The 14002-nt window shown below is 46.3% G+C and overlaps 1 protein-coding gene across 3 annotated transcripts; it reads left to right on the top strand.

Moving 5' to 3' along the window:
• Positions 1–439: 439 nt before the first annotated feature.
• GPR161 (G protein-coupled receptor 161) lies at positions 440–12071 on the top strand. 3 transcript variants are annotated; one of them, XM_082304500.1, is made up of 9 exons: positions 440–575; positions 1673–1762; positions 2477–2510; positions 2613–2725; positions 2823–3234; positions 3762–4486; positions 6020–6124; positions 9414–9533; positions 11584–12071. In XM_082304500.1, exons 5-9 carry the CDS (start codon positions 2867–2869, stop codon positions 11829–11831), a joined length of 1566 nt encoding a protein of 521 aa, XP_082160626.1. In that variant the 5' UTR covers positions 440–575; positions 1673–1762; positions 2477–2510; positions 2613–2725; positions 2823–2866; the 3' UTR covers positions 11832–12071. The 3 variants fall into 3 exon arrangements, with proteins under 3 accessions (XP_082160626.1, XP_082160627.1, XP_082160625.1); XM_082304501.1 differs by lacking the exons at positions 440–575; positions 2477–2510 and having other exon boundaries at positions 1600–1762; XM_082304499.1 differs by lacking the exons at positions 440–575; positions 1673–1762; positions 2477–2510; positions 2613–2725 and having other exon boundaries at positions 2803–3234.
• Positions 12072–14002: the final 1931 nt, after the last annotated feature.

Below are 14002 nucleotides of genomic sequence, written 5' to 3'. Positions count from 1 at the left end.
TCAGCAAGCACTGCCTAGCTCAGACAGACAGACACATGGTGCTGTTTTAGATGTTACATACATGGATGCACAAATACAGGTGGAATCTCCTGTGGTGGCTGGATGTCTTGGATGCTGTCCAAAGATGGTCTTTTAAAAATGTCAAAATGCGATGGCGTCGTAAGCTTAAAATCCTGTAGAAAAGCATCAGTAGAGCCAGTTGAGAACGACACATAATTCACTATTCCAGCACCGACGGCAGGGTGCTGCTGTTGCCTTTTTACATCATGAAGAGGACAGACCGGCTCCCCAGGAGCCTCCCTTAGCGGGGGGCACGGTGCGTGGTCCGGCTCCTTCTGCTGGACCCGGGCGAGCGGAGACGGCGGCCACGGGAGCGCAATGCCCCCGTCACGGAAACACCCCACCTCTTCCACGTCCCAGAGCAACCGAAGGCCGCAAAGCCCAAGCCAGAGCAGTCGTCCTCTGCGCTCGGGGGCCCTGCCAGGACACGGGGAAGCCAGGAACTGGCGATGCACAGGCGTGGTGGTTAATCATCCTTCACCCTTTACGCTCTGCCCACCTGTGCTTTGCTTCAGGTGTGTGTGGGGGGAAGGACCCCTCCCCAAATCCGCTCTGTATTACTTTTAACAGCGTTCCGGGGGCTCGGAAGTTGAGCGATGGGGATCTGCCCCCCTCCGTGACTGACTCGCACCGTGTGCTGCGGCTAAGGCACCTCATCTCACCTGTGTAAAATGGATCCCCCCCCCCCCCCGCTTTTGACAGGATTTTCAGCGAAGGAGGGGTGCGAGGAGCCCTGCGGTGCTGGGGAGCAGCGGCTGTGCCTCGGGGCGGGCCCGCCGTGCCCCGCTTCGGCCGGGTGACGGCGGGGCTCTCCCGGCGGAGCGGAGCGGCCCGGCCGCGGAGCCCCCTGCCCGGGGCGGCGGGGGGGCGGCCGCAGAGAAAATGGCGGGCGGCGGGGCCGGGGAGGGGGCGCGGCGCGGCGGGGTGAGGCGGCGGGGCGGGGGCGGGGGCACGGCCATGGCGGGGGAGGGTCGGGCCGCGGCTCGGGGCCTCTCTGCCGGCGGCGGCCGCGGGGGGTCCGGGGCGTTGTAACCCGAAACCTCCCGCCCTGGCGGCGGCGGCGGGCGGTGAGTGCGGTGCCGGCAGCGGCGGCCGTGGCGGGGCGGGGGGTGGCGGCGGGAGCGGGGAGGGTGAGGGATGCCTGGGGCGGAGGACCCCGCTCCCGCCCTTTGTTCGCTGCCGGAGGGAGCGCGGGGGCAAAATGGCGACCCCCTCCCTCCTCAGCCTGTCTCCAGCTCGACACCGCTGGCTCTGTGCCGGCACGCCCGGCCGGGCTGGGACGGGACGGGACGGGATGCTCCCCCTGCCCTGCCCTGCCCTGCCCTGCCCTGCCACCTCTCCCGGAGGCCGCCTTCTCCGCTCCCCCCGGGTGGAGCGGGGCCGTGAGGGGACGGGGAGCGCCAGCTGCCCCGGGCGCCGTCAGTGCGGGGAGCGGCCGCCTCCCCAAAACCTGAACCGGTCAAAAAGTACTGGGAAGGCTCGTAGAGGCGTGTTTAGAGGGAAACTTGAGGAGAAGCACTTTTGTAAACAGTCGGCAGACGGCTTCGCTAGAGAAGAGCTAAGTTATGTTTTACAAGGCACGGCCCAGTAACGTCTTTAATTATGCTCTTAGGAAAGCGCAGATAAAAATGGAAAAATCGCGGCTCTCCAGCCTGACGTTGCCGCCCAAGGCCGCGGCAGCCGTGCAGACGGAAGCGTTCCTGTGAGTACTCCTGGCTGTTTGGGAGCGATGGGTGGGCACAGCCACAGCGTTAGCCGAGATCACTTTCCCCGAGTCCCTAATTTCCAAGAAATGCTAACAGCAACTTTATATTAATTGGTGGACTCTAGTTTTCTGGTTTGCGTTTTCGGTGGTGTTTTTCCTTCAGCGTGCTGGCCTGCAGATGGTGAAGGATTGAATGAAGTAGCTAGGAGTGCCTGTTGGAGACAGTAGGGAAAAAGGCTGCTAGGGAATTGGGAGAAATACCGAGGTTTCACACAACCAGGTTGTGAGTCAGTGGGATGATGCTAATTCTGAGAAGTTGGGGGTTAAAGGTTCTCAAATGTTTCTGTAGGGTGAACCGTGGCTTAATGCAAGGAAAGGTCTTTCAAACGTCATGTACAGAAAGCCAGTTCCCCCAGTCCTTTGGTATTGGCAGTAAAAGGAAATCACCGCTGTAGCGAAGGTGATTATGAACATGGAGAAGTGATGTTTGGAGAGTACGTGCAATGATCCCTGAGTCTTTGAACATTACTTAGCAACTGTTAAGAAAGAGTCAGTGGGGGTATGACTAGCCAGGCATCCACAGACCACCAGCAAATGCTGCATAGGCAGAATATAAGGTAACAATCAGGATAAACAGGCAGAATTAAAAAAAAAAAATTTAAAGTGAGAGAAACAAAGACTGATAGTGACATTCTTGTTGCTTCTTCACAGCCTAGATGAAGGGACTGAGTGAGATGCACAGCTGGTAAGTATGGGTTAGAAACAAGTAAGATCCTTAGAAAATTTTAAAGTAAAATGTGCTAATTTTCTTCCTTGTTTCCCCCCTCCACCTCTTTTTGTCTTTTAGACAGTTTCTTCCCTGTTCTAGGCTTGGCTGTGTCATTGACCTCTTTGGTGTACCCATGGGCAATTTCCTGCCCCTTCGTTCTCCCATCTAAAATGGTTTCCTGCATCCTACAGGTAAATTTTAATTAATGCAGGCAAAAGGACCTCCACTCTTTGGAGAGAGTTTGAAGAAATCTTGCCTGAATGTTTCTGAGCGTTGTTCTGCTTCTAGCTGCTCAGCATGTCTTGGCTGCTCCAGCTCTGCCTGCTCTGACCATGAGCAGCAATTCCTCCCTCAGCAATGTGAAGGCCCTGAGGAACCTCACCGCGCAGGAAGACGGGGCAGTCAGAGTAACAGAGTCCATTGCTATAATCGTCATTGCTATTTTCATCTGTTTGGGCAACCTGGTGATTGTTGTCACCCTCTATCGGAAGTCTTACCTTCTCACATTGAGCAACAAGTTTGTGTTCAGCCTGACCCTCTCCAACTTCCTACTCTCTGTACTGGTGCTACCTTTTGTTGTCACCAGCTCCATCAGGCGGGAATGGATCTTCGGAGTCGTTTGGTGCAATTTCTCAGCCCTGCTCTACATGCTGATCAGCTCGGCCAGCATGCTTACTCTTGGACTCATAGCTATAGACAGGTAAGCAGCTCTTTTCTAATGAATCGTAACGAATTGCATAGTCACTCCATCGAGCGACTTGTTGGCTGTTCAGAGAGTTGAGAAGCATTGCAGCGGATAACGTTGTGTGCTGTTGTAGTGTTGTTTTGCCTTCGGCCCCTTGTGAAATTTTGATACGGAACAGAAGAAAGTGATGTCATCAATAATGCAAAATGTGGACATGCATCAAGAATTTTTTAAAGCTATTGATGGTATAATAACATACTACTTGAGAAACAAGAAATAATGACGAAAAATTCCAGATTATGCCCTAAACATGCACTCGCACGTAGGGACAGATTTAATAGCTGCATGCGAGCCTTCAGCCAAGTTTTAGAATCTTGCCTGCAACGATACGTATTTTTACATGTCATTATTTTTATAAACAGGGACCCTGAGCCCGCTTTGAGGTTAGGAGAAAAGAGAACTAGATATCAACATCGTTAAAATATGTTCTCTTTTTATTTTCTTTTGTGCTCCTGTTAACTCTTTTTTTTCTTGTCCACCAGGTACTATGCTGTCCTGTACCCGATGGTTTACCCGATGAAGATAACAGGCAACAGAGCAGTGGTAGCTCTTGTGTATGTGTGGCTACATTCCCTTATCGGCTGCCTCCCTCCCCTTTTCGGCTGGTCGTCTTTGGAGTTTGACCAATTCAAGTGGATGTGTGTGGCGGCCTGGCACAAAGAGGCTGGCTACACTGCCTTTTGGCAGATTTGGTGCGCGTTGCTGCCTTTCGTGGTCATGATGATCTGCTATGGATTCATATTCCGCGTGGCAAGGATTAAGGCCCGCAAAATCCACTGTGGTAGTGTCGTCATTGTGGAGGAGGACTCGCAGAGGAATGGGAGGAAGAACTCCAGCACCTCCACATCCTCTTCTGGCAGCCGAAGGAACGCTTTCCAAGGGGTTGTCTACTCAGCTAACCAGTGCAAAGCTTTCATAACCATCTTGGTTGTCATCGGTGCTTTCGTGATTACATGGGGGCCTTACATGGTAGTAATTACATCAGAGGCACTTTGGGGAAAAAATAGCATTTCCCCTGCCTTGGAGACATTAGCTACATGGTTGTCCTTTTCCAGTGCCATTTGCCATCCACTAATTTATGGACTGTGGAACAAGACGGTGCGCAAGGAACTACTAGGAATGTGCTTTGGGGATCGGTATTATCGCGAGTCCTTTGTTCAGCGGCATAGGACATCGAGGTTGTTCAGCATTTCCAATAGGATCACAGGTAAGACGCGTGGCCACAAAAGACGCTCTTCCTTAATACCAGTAAGAGCAAGGCTTAATGTCTGCGTGTGCTTGGCATGTTTCAGGGCTCTCTAAACAAAGTAGGATGTTTCCAGAGGTTTCAGCAGTCTTTTGTTCACACAGACACTTGAAAGGAGAATTTTTTTTTGTGGGAGTTAACCCTTTCTCCCACTCTAGTAAAATTTTCTCTGCTAGAGAAGACACAGTGATGAGGTTACTAAAAAATAATTTATTTTCTTCTCTCTCTTTCACGTGTCTACTCTTCTGTGTTAGATTTGAGCACTACCAATAGTACATTTTGCAGCACTCGTACTTTGATTCCTGGCTTTATGCTACAACTCTTTGAGATTCACTAAAGTTACAGTGGTGTTACTATTTCTGTAAATTCAGTTTTTAGGCTTAATGGTTGTGAAGAAAAGATCATAAACAAAGTAAAACTATGTAAAAGAGTAAAACTATTTGATGTCTCCCCATGTTGCAGGCTGAGAGCTTCAGTTGCTCAGAGTTTGTTTTTTTTTTTAAAGTAACAATGTAATGAAATTCTGTTTTTTTTTTTTTTTTTTTTTTTTTTTTTTTAAATAATTTCCCTGGTCCTATTCAGAAGCTTCCAAAAATAGGACATCTTCATGGGGTCCCTTGGAATATTTCATGCAGAGGCAGGAACAGAAGTTATTTAATTGGGAAGGAAGATCTAAAATGCAGAAGGAAGGAGAGAACAGCAAGGCATCCTTTATTTTTTCTGCAACCTGGGATCACTGGGAGAGACTCCCATCTAAATGAAAGAGTTCTGCAGCCGCAGCCACATTACAAGCTGCGGGAGCTTTGGCAAACCTGTATCCAGGAGATGCTATGGATGAATACATTTGGAACTGAGGTGGGAGGGAGAAGGCAGGAAATCTCTTTGTCTTTCCAAGTGGTAAGAAGCTGACAGCTTCAAATTTATCAGGTGTATTAGCTGGAGGCTGATAGGGAGGGGAAAAAAACCCCAACCAAACCCACAACAAAATCTTGAAGTGGGATCCAAAGACAGCACCTTTGTAAGAATCCTAGAATCTCCTCCTAGTTTTGGGCATTTGAAAGAAGCCAGGCATCTCGGTGCCCCAGCCTTGCTCATCAGCTTCCTGCCACGCTAATGGCCTGTCACAGCTGCTGGTGGCTACCAGGTTATTCTCTGTGTAGAGGGTGGCTGGCAAATATCCCCATCTCTCTGAGTGCGTATACTCCGTGCTCAGCCTCTCTGGCTGATAAAACACATGCAATTGCAAAAAGAGCGGGAGGGAGATGGTGCAGGTGGAAAGGAGACTTGCCATATGGAAAGACTCCAAGGATACCTGAAAGGTGCTGACTGGATTTTTAAGTTGGGAAGCCCAGATGCTGTGCACTCTGGATCAGCAAGGTAAGTTTTATACGTAGAATAATAAATAAGGCAGTAGAGTGGGTATTACTGGAAGAGATTTTTACTATTGCAAACCCCTTAAACATTCATTGTGTAACAAGAACAAAACTCTTGCAGATTTGGGACTCTCTCCTCACCTCACTGCCCTCATGGCAGGTGGGCGGCCATTAGGAAACAGCAGCAGCACAGGAGACACCGGGTTCAGCTGCTCACAGGATTCAGGTAACTAAAAGTCTCTTGGCCCTCTTTTCTTGGGCAGAAGATTGCACTTGTAACTCTCTGAGTGTCGTGGTTTAACCTCAGCCAACAACTAAGCACCACTCCACCTGGTGGGATGGGGGAGAGAATTGGAAGAGTAAAAGTGGGAGAACTCGTGGGTTGAGATAAAGACAGCTCAATAGCTAAAGCAAAAGCTGCACACGCAAGCAAAGCGAACCAAGGAATTCATTCACTACTTCCTGTGGCAGGCCGGTGTTCAGCCATCCCCAGGAAAGCAGGGCTCCATCACACGTAACGGTGACTTTGGAAGACAAAACGCCATCACTCCGAATGTCCCCCCCTTCCTCCTTCTTCCCCCAGCTTTCTAAGCTGAGCACGATGTCATACGGTGTGGGATATCCCTGTGGTCAGCTGGGGTCAGCTGTCCCGGCCGTGCCCCCTCCCAGCTCCTTGTGCACCCCCAGCCTCCTCGCTGGTGGGGTGGGGTGAGAGGCAGAAAAGGCCTTGACTCTGTGTAAGCCCTGCTCAGCAGTAACGAAACCGTCCCTGTGGTATCAACGCTGCTTCCAGCACAAATCCAAAACGTAGCCCCATACCAGCTGCTATGAAGAGAATTAACTCTGTCCCAGCCAAAACCAGCACACTGGGATAGCCTGTATTTACTCACACAGATGTCTCTTGGTGGGTGGATGACAGGAAGCATCTGTTCCAGCTGTTACAACAAAACTGCTGCAGTTGTGTTTTTCTGTTCTTTCTCTCAATATACTTACTTGCAAAATACTGTTTACTCCAAGGAGCGATGACCCTCCCTTGATAATGTGTCCTGGGAACAGGACTTGCTGCTTTTGTGCCCTTCTCCTTTAGTTTCTGTCATTCTTCGGGGACTTTCCCTGTATCCACAAGGAACAAAGTGCTGTGGAGAATGTGCTTCTCTGTTTCCTAGTTTGTAAGAGACCTTGTCTTGTTCATCCTGCAGTGTAAACAAACACTTAGGACAGTTTCAGATGATTGTGTCACTACTTAAGATCTCTCAATTGAAGATGGTTTGGAAAAGGGAAAAAAGAGTTCTGCTGATAATTTTCTATCCAGAACTGTTGCTAGATTTTTCTGGCAGTTAATTCAGCTACCACTCCTTAACTGCACTACAGTTATTTTAAGGAGTATTTCTGCTCTAGAGACACCAGAGAGTGATCTTCTAACGTTTGCTTGGTGTTAGAGGTTTGTTTCTTACTTTTGTAAAGGAAGTCCATGGAGCTAGGATTGATTTTGGTAGTTTTACGCTGGTAGTTTTATGCCTGTTGCGGGTATTCGGCGGATGTATGTGATAAAGGAGAACAGCATCCCGCTAAACCTGCCTCAGTTAAGAGGATATTGTGTTACTATCTTTTGAGGAACGGTACCGAGCGGTTTAAAACAAACAAACAAAGTACATACCAAATGCTAGTACAAGTGCCACTGTTTGTTATGGAGAGGGTACAGTCCATAGCCCGGGAATGGATATACAGTGATCTACTGTGAAATATGGTTTCACTGAAAGCCTTTACTGCGAGGAACTAAAGAGCAGAAAGAAGTCTTAGTCCCTCTTCAATGCTGCCTGCTGCAGTACATGATCCTGTGGCCTGCGATGCAGTTATGCCTTTATCTGCCCTGGTAAACAGAAGCTGGGCTTTTCATGTTGTGAAAAACAGATGAAGTAGTAGGAGAGGAAAAAAAATCCAAGTGGTGCCAGCTGCACACAAAATATGAAGTGAAACCTGAGTCCCAGTTGCTAGAGATGCTGCCTTAAGATCAGTTATTCCAAGGACAAAGATCCACCCTGTAAGAATAAGAGGCTAGTCTCTTCACTAGCTTCATTTGAAAAAAATGCATTGAACTAGTGCATTTGAAAAAACGCGCTAAAATTCTGCTCCATGGAATAAAGTATTTCTTTCTTCCTAGTGCCACCCTTCCCCTGCACGCTACATTTCTGAGGAAGATCTGGTACCCTTGGAGGTCAGTCAGAGTCTGCTGTTTTCAGTAGACGGCCTCAAACCCAGCTGATCCACAGAACAGCACAGAGAGCCGTTAGCTTATTTGGGACTGTGTATTAGGGCAGCAGCTCGTTCTCTTTCTTGTGTGCTGGAGGGAGATGTATGACATAACACACAAGTTTCACCTTAAAAAGCTTTATCACTTTGCTGTATCACAATGAATTGTCAGCAGAGACTAGACCTACGGAGCAGTATGTTGTCTAGAGGTACACCCCCAGCGATGTCTTTTACTTTCTGTAAAATGGGTGCTGGAACACTTCCTTATTGCAAAAAGGATAAACCTGGGGATCAAAAGCAGTCAAGTGGGTGAAGAGGGATGTGAAGCCACCATCTGGAGGAGTTATGAAACCTGCGAAGGCTCTTTGTCCTAAGCCTGTTGTCACATCACAGAAGTAAATGGACTGATAGTAAAGTGTCACACATCGAGTGTGTGCAAGCTGGGTCTTCCAACAGCACCTTCCCTGAGGACTGCTCGCTCAGCGCTGTCCTAGCGTCTCCTCAAAATGCTTGCTCTGCTTCTCCCTTACGCAGCAGAGACCAGCGTTGCAAGGGAGGTCTAGGTTGCGGTCTTGCCCGTTGTGTGAAAGCATTGCAGAGATGCCAAGATAAATTTCCTTGTGCTCGTAAACTCTATTTTACATTGGAAAGGTGCAAAGCAAATGCAGGGAGGCGAAATAAAAAAATTACTGCCAAACTGAAAAAATGACTCATCGGACGAAAATCATTCCTAACCAGCAAGGGATTTTTCCCCATTAAAATACACTTCAAGAAAGTCAAAACAGGTTATTAGAGACAAACTAAATTGAACAGAAAAATTCTCCAGTTCTAATTTCCATCCAGGTTTGATTACAGGCATGACATTTGGCAGCTACGGTTGTCTGCCTCTCGGGTAGCCATTGTTAGCGTCTTGTCTTCATCAGGAGATGGGGGAAGTTGCCCTCAACTTCACTGTTTATTTATCAAAGGTAAGGTTTCACCTTTGTCTGCTGTCCTATTGACATTATAAGCTCTACAGCTGAGCGTTTCGGAGCTGCTTGAGGTTTTAAATGGCTAATGAGAAAAGATTTCCAAATCCTTTCAGTGAAAACTCTGGCCTCGTTCTTTTTATGTGCAGTGTTTAATGCAAGCTGAAATTTACTCACAAAAGCTGGGTTTAGACATCTTTTGAAGGAACTGCTATAGAATGAAAAGTTTTTACCATCACTTAAATATCGTATCCCAGCGTTAGTCTGTTTTGCTTGAGAACTCTTGCTCTGTTTCAGGAACAGATGCAATGCTTCTTGAAGATTATAGCTCAGATGGCCCCCATGCCCCACACTGCATCTGTCCCCCTCGAAGGAGGAGTTCGGTGACGTTTGAAGATGAAGTAGAGCAACTTAAAGGTGGGTTTAGGGGTAAGTATGGAAGTGCTCAGAACCAACTACGTTGCCTGCTCAGGAAGCCTCCCAGAACCTTCAGAATTGCCTTAAAACATATCTGAGCACTGTTTGCCTCGACATACCTGACCGTTCATGCAGGTACAACAGAAAGTAAGATCAGGTCTTTCTGCCAGTTCTCAAGTAGCAGCAGACAAGGACAAGAGTCAGAAGCTGGGATTCCCTGCATACACATCATTTATGTTGCACAGCAGCATCTTCTCTGCAACTCCACTCATCTGGTGGCTGTTGCAGTCCGTTTTCTGTTTCTCAAGGAATACATTTTCCTGCCCTCATACTTTGATTCCATTATCGCTGTGTTTCTCATTTGCTGCCTCTTCTCAACTTCGTCATTCACAGACTTGAAATTCTTCCATTTACAGACTTCAATGGTTTGAATATAATTTCATTCTGTTTCACTTCCCTTTTTTTACTTAACTTTTACTTCATTTACTTTACTGAGTATGTTTCTCAGCAGATCTGGGTGATAATAGATGAGCCACGTGCACTTTTTTTCAGTCAACTCACTTGTTGATTCTGTGCTAGCAAAGCATTGCTGCGGTCATCTGTAAAATATGGCAAAGTTAGTTTAATTTAAGCTGATATTTACAATAATATGGACTAGAAGACTTGATAACAATTGAATTTTCTAAACAATAGATGATTGTGGACAGTACAAAAATGAGCAGAATGCCTTTAAGAATCAAGTAATAATAAAACCTGACTGGTTTTTATGATTCTGAAATAATGAGAAGATTCTTTCTGTGGAATTTTCTCTTCAAACATCTTGGCAAAATTCACTCTTGCCCTCTTCCCAGCATGAGCCGATTATTTCCTTGGACAAATACGTTACCATACGTTTCCCATTATCTTTCTGACTGATTATGTAGGGGCAGGCATCTTTTTTCTTTTCTCTCTCTTTCTTTTTTTTTTTTTTTTTTTTGTGCAGTTCAGTGAAAGAGGGAGGTTTTAGTGCGAAAGTTCTCTACAGGTTTAGCAGTTCTCCCTGGTATGTCTCAGGGTTTTCAGGATCTCCCAGATTTTAACTTATTTTAGCAGCCTCACTGAAGGATTACATTTAGGATGAACACGTTTGTTGCCCAACACGTTGCTGGGTAGAGAGGTATATAGATGCTACAAAAGCAACTACATCAACACTGAAGAGCAGGTGTAGCTACAGTAATAAAAAGTTAGGAAGAAGTATACTACTGTCTGCAACTGCGGTCTTCAACCTCACCTGGCACGGAGAGCTCTACAGCTTCCCCACTGGAAGTGGGTCCCACAGTGTGGCTGGAACCAATTTAAGCCTAAGGACAGCAGACTGCTGATTTTAATCACTACATGGAAGAAGCCCTTGGAATTTGGGGACTGTTAATCCATAAACACAAAGTCTGGTGTTTGCTGGGCTTAAAACATGTTATAAAATAGCTCTTGAACTCCACTGTTCACGTCAATGAAGTGCGAGATCTTAGTCCAAATGCGCTGAGAATCCCTGTAAGGCCGCAAGTCGTGCTTACAGCGGAGGAAGTACAAATTGAGGGTTCTGTTCCTGTCTTCTGCGTGAATTCTTGCCTGATGCCAGACAATTCCCATTGTCCCTAATCCTGGACTCTAGGTAGTAAGCAGAAACCAGGCTGTTGTCTGAATTTGTACCCAACTGAAGTCCAATAAAATCCTGTGTGCATAGGTTCAGATTCAGAAAATCATTCAACATACACTTAATTCAAAGTCAAACATATGTGTATAAGCACTTTGCTTCATTAGATCTTATTTTTTTCACTTGAATTGGAGGTAATCTTTCTCTGCTCGACCTATCGAGGTCACTGAAGCTTTGTGTTCATAGAATGGTTTAGGAACCCTGAGTATCGTCGGTAAATGCACTCTGTGAGGTATTTATTTTGCAGAGGGCATGATTGTACCTTTACAAAAGGATCAATGGTAGTCTTCAAGCATTTGCGCAGCCATGCTGATCAACTGTTAATTTTCTGGTATGTTGCCTTTTTTTTCCCCCCCCCAGAAGCTGCAAAGAATTCTGTTCTTCATGTAAAAGCTGAAGTCCATAAATCTCTGGACAGTTACGCATCCAGTTTAGCAAGAGCTATTGAAGCTGATGTGAAAATCAGTTTGTTTGGGGAGGATGCTTTACCAGGAGCTCTCTTCCCTGTGCGGACTGTTCCAGGAAGCAGTATGAACACACGGCGTGGTATCAGGCCCCACGCTAGCCAAAGACTTCAGTTGCAGAGCATCGATGAAGGGAGTATTTGACAGGAGCACTGGAGTAAGAAAACAGAATGAAACCACTAAGCGGGACCTACTACAGCTGTTACTGTTTTCACAGAACCGGGATACCTTGCCAGAATGTTTTCAGCGTTTTTTGAACACTTGAAAAACAGCTGAATTCTGGTGCTTACATCAAGCATTTTACAGCAGTATTTGTTTACTGGTTAGGGTGCTATTGACTCTTTTGTGCCATGTCTTAAATCTATCGCACAGTGCATAGGAATGCAGGGTTTGGTTTTATCAACCAGATCATTAGTCTGTTGAATCTTGGGTTCATTATTGGCCAAAGCCAGTACAGGAATGAAAAAGGAAAAGTATGTGCAGTGTTTAATTCATGATTGCATTCATCCTTTTCTGACCACCAGAATAATCAGTTTATACTTGATAGCTGGAGTGCTCTGATAGGAGCTTGTGCGTTGGGTACTGCATACAGTCTTACTGTCACAGACTGCCAAATGACGGAGCATGGACTTCACTAAGGGACAAAACCTGAACTTTTCAGAGAGCCCATGCAGATTGTGCTCCTGCTTACCCTTGCTAGTGGATACTTCTGGCTGTTCAGCCATCGGAATGCTAGATCTGAAACGGGATTGTGCGTTGCTTCTGCGTTATGGCACACCAGCTTCTCTAGGTGTAACGGGTGGAAGCAGACCTGTGCTGGAAGTATCACAGAGATGGTATTTGAGGAAATCATCGATGCAGAGTTCTTAGTTTCTCCAAGAACTTCAGTTTACTTCCCTGGTTTTGCTTTTACTGAAAGGGCACTCTATGGCTGTGGTAATCTTGACAGAATATAAATAAGGTATTACCACTTTATATTCAGGATTCATCTTTTCTAGAGAGAAAGGTTCTGAGTTTTGGGGGTTTTTGTTTGTTTTTTTTTTTGTTTGTTTTTTTGTTTTTTTTTTAATTGTGAGGGAATGTATTTAAGCAATAGTTACCTCAGTGCATATATTTCTTGGGAGTATTAATTCATTAATCTCTAAAATAAGAACGTTTGGCACTTACATTGCACTTTGCATGTTCTTAAGCACTGTACAGGCATTACCTTGTTAGGCCTTCGTGAGAGGGTTGATCAGCCCTGCTTGCCAAAGAAGGGGAACTCGGCAACGGTCAAGCTGCTGGCAGTGAAACAAGCTGCAAAGGTGGAAAGGTTTGTTACAAAAAGAGGGATGAAGCGGATCATAGGAGAATGCCCGGCTTGAGGAACCTTTCTGTGCCTTCCCGGGCTCGCCCCTTCCTTACTTTGTGGGGGTTACAGCCCTGCCTTACTACTATTTCAAAGAGAGGGAGATGCGAGTAGGATAATTTCTTGGGGATGTCAGTAGCAAATTGACTTAAGGACCAAGGATTTGCATTTGTTTACTCTGTGTCTGCTCCCCCCTGCCCCGCCCCATGCCTCCCCCTTTCCCCAGAAGTGGTTTGTGTGAGGTTTTGCTGCAAATTGTTTGGAAATCAGGGGCAGGATGTTTCCATCTGGGCAAAAACTGGGTGTACACTTGTTAAATTATGGCTGTGTGTGACTTATTTGGCGGCACAAAAGCAAACTTTTTGAGGCAGTGCCTCAGTCCAGTATTGTATTTAGACATCCTATTTGTCTGTGTTCCCAACTCAGAAATGTATTTCTGCACAAGCTTGTGTCCATCTCTGGACAAAGCAGCTTGACTTTATGAACTAGCCTGAATCCATTACATTCCCATGTAAGATTTAACTGCATGCTTAAAATTCAGTACATGGCTTGCTGATTAAGAACAAGCTCTTAAAGTGAGAACACTTAAGCACCAGTAAAATGGCTCTTTGCATAACACAGGAATGAAACTGCTAGTAATAGTGAGGTCCTCACTCCTGTATTTTTGGCTTCTAGTGTGTTAGATAAATTGGCACTTGTGGGAACTCGTTTAAAAAAAAAAAAAAAAATTGAAAATCCCAGTATTTGCCAGGAAATTCCCTGCACTGAGGTCATTATTGCTATCCTTAACATTACAATCGTTGCTCGTAGTACTCGGCACTCCTTAAGGTACACACTTGCCTCAGATGGCTTGAAGTATTTTATCTGCATCCCTTTTATTTCATATTCCTGCTTCAAAACAAGCTGAGCGAAATTGCCGCTGAATGTGAAAAGGGCACAGCGAGTATGAATGCATTGTGGTGAAGTC

The sequence above is a fragment of the Platalea leucorodia genome (assembly GCF_965183815.1).
Source record: "Platalea leucorodia genome assembly, chromosome: 2".
In the NCBI taxonomy this organism is placed as follows: domain Eukaryota; kingdom Metazoa; phylum Chordata; class Aves; order Pelecaniformes; family Threskiornithidae; genus Platalea; species Platalea leucorodia.
The sequence above is the reverse complement of the archived record's forward strand: the minus strand, read 5'-3'. Positions and strand labels throughout refer to the sequence as shown.

What these genes read in the sequence shown, in the direction of transcription:
- GPR161 (XM_082304500.1), top strand. Translation starts at nt 2,867, where the DNA reads ATGAGCAGCAATTCCTCCCTCAGCAATGTGAAGGCCCTGAGGAACCTC. An exon ending in CATTTCCAATAGGATCACAG is followed by an intron (nt 4,487 to 6,019) that starts GTAAGACGCGTG and finishes AAACTCTTGCAG; the next exon opens with ATTTGGGACTCTCTCCTCAC. An exon ending in TGAAGTAGAGCAACTTAAAG is followed by an intron (nt 9,534 to 11,583) that starts GTGGGTTTAGGG and finishes TCCCCCCCCCAG; the next exon opens with AAGCTGCAAAGAATTCTGTT.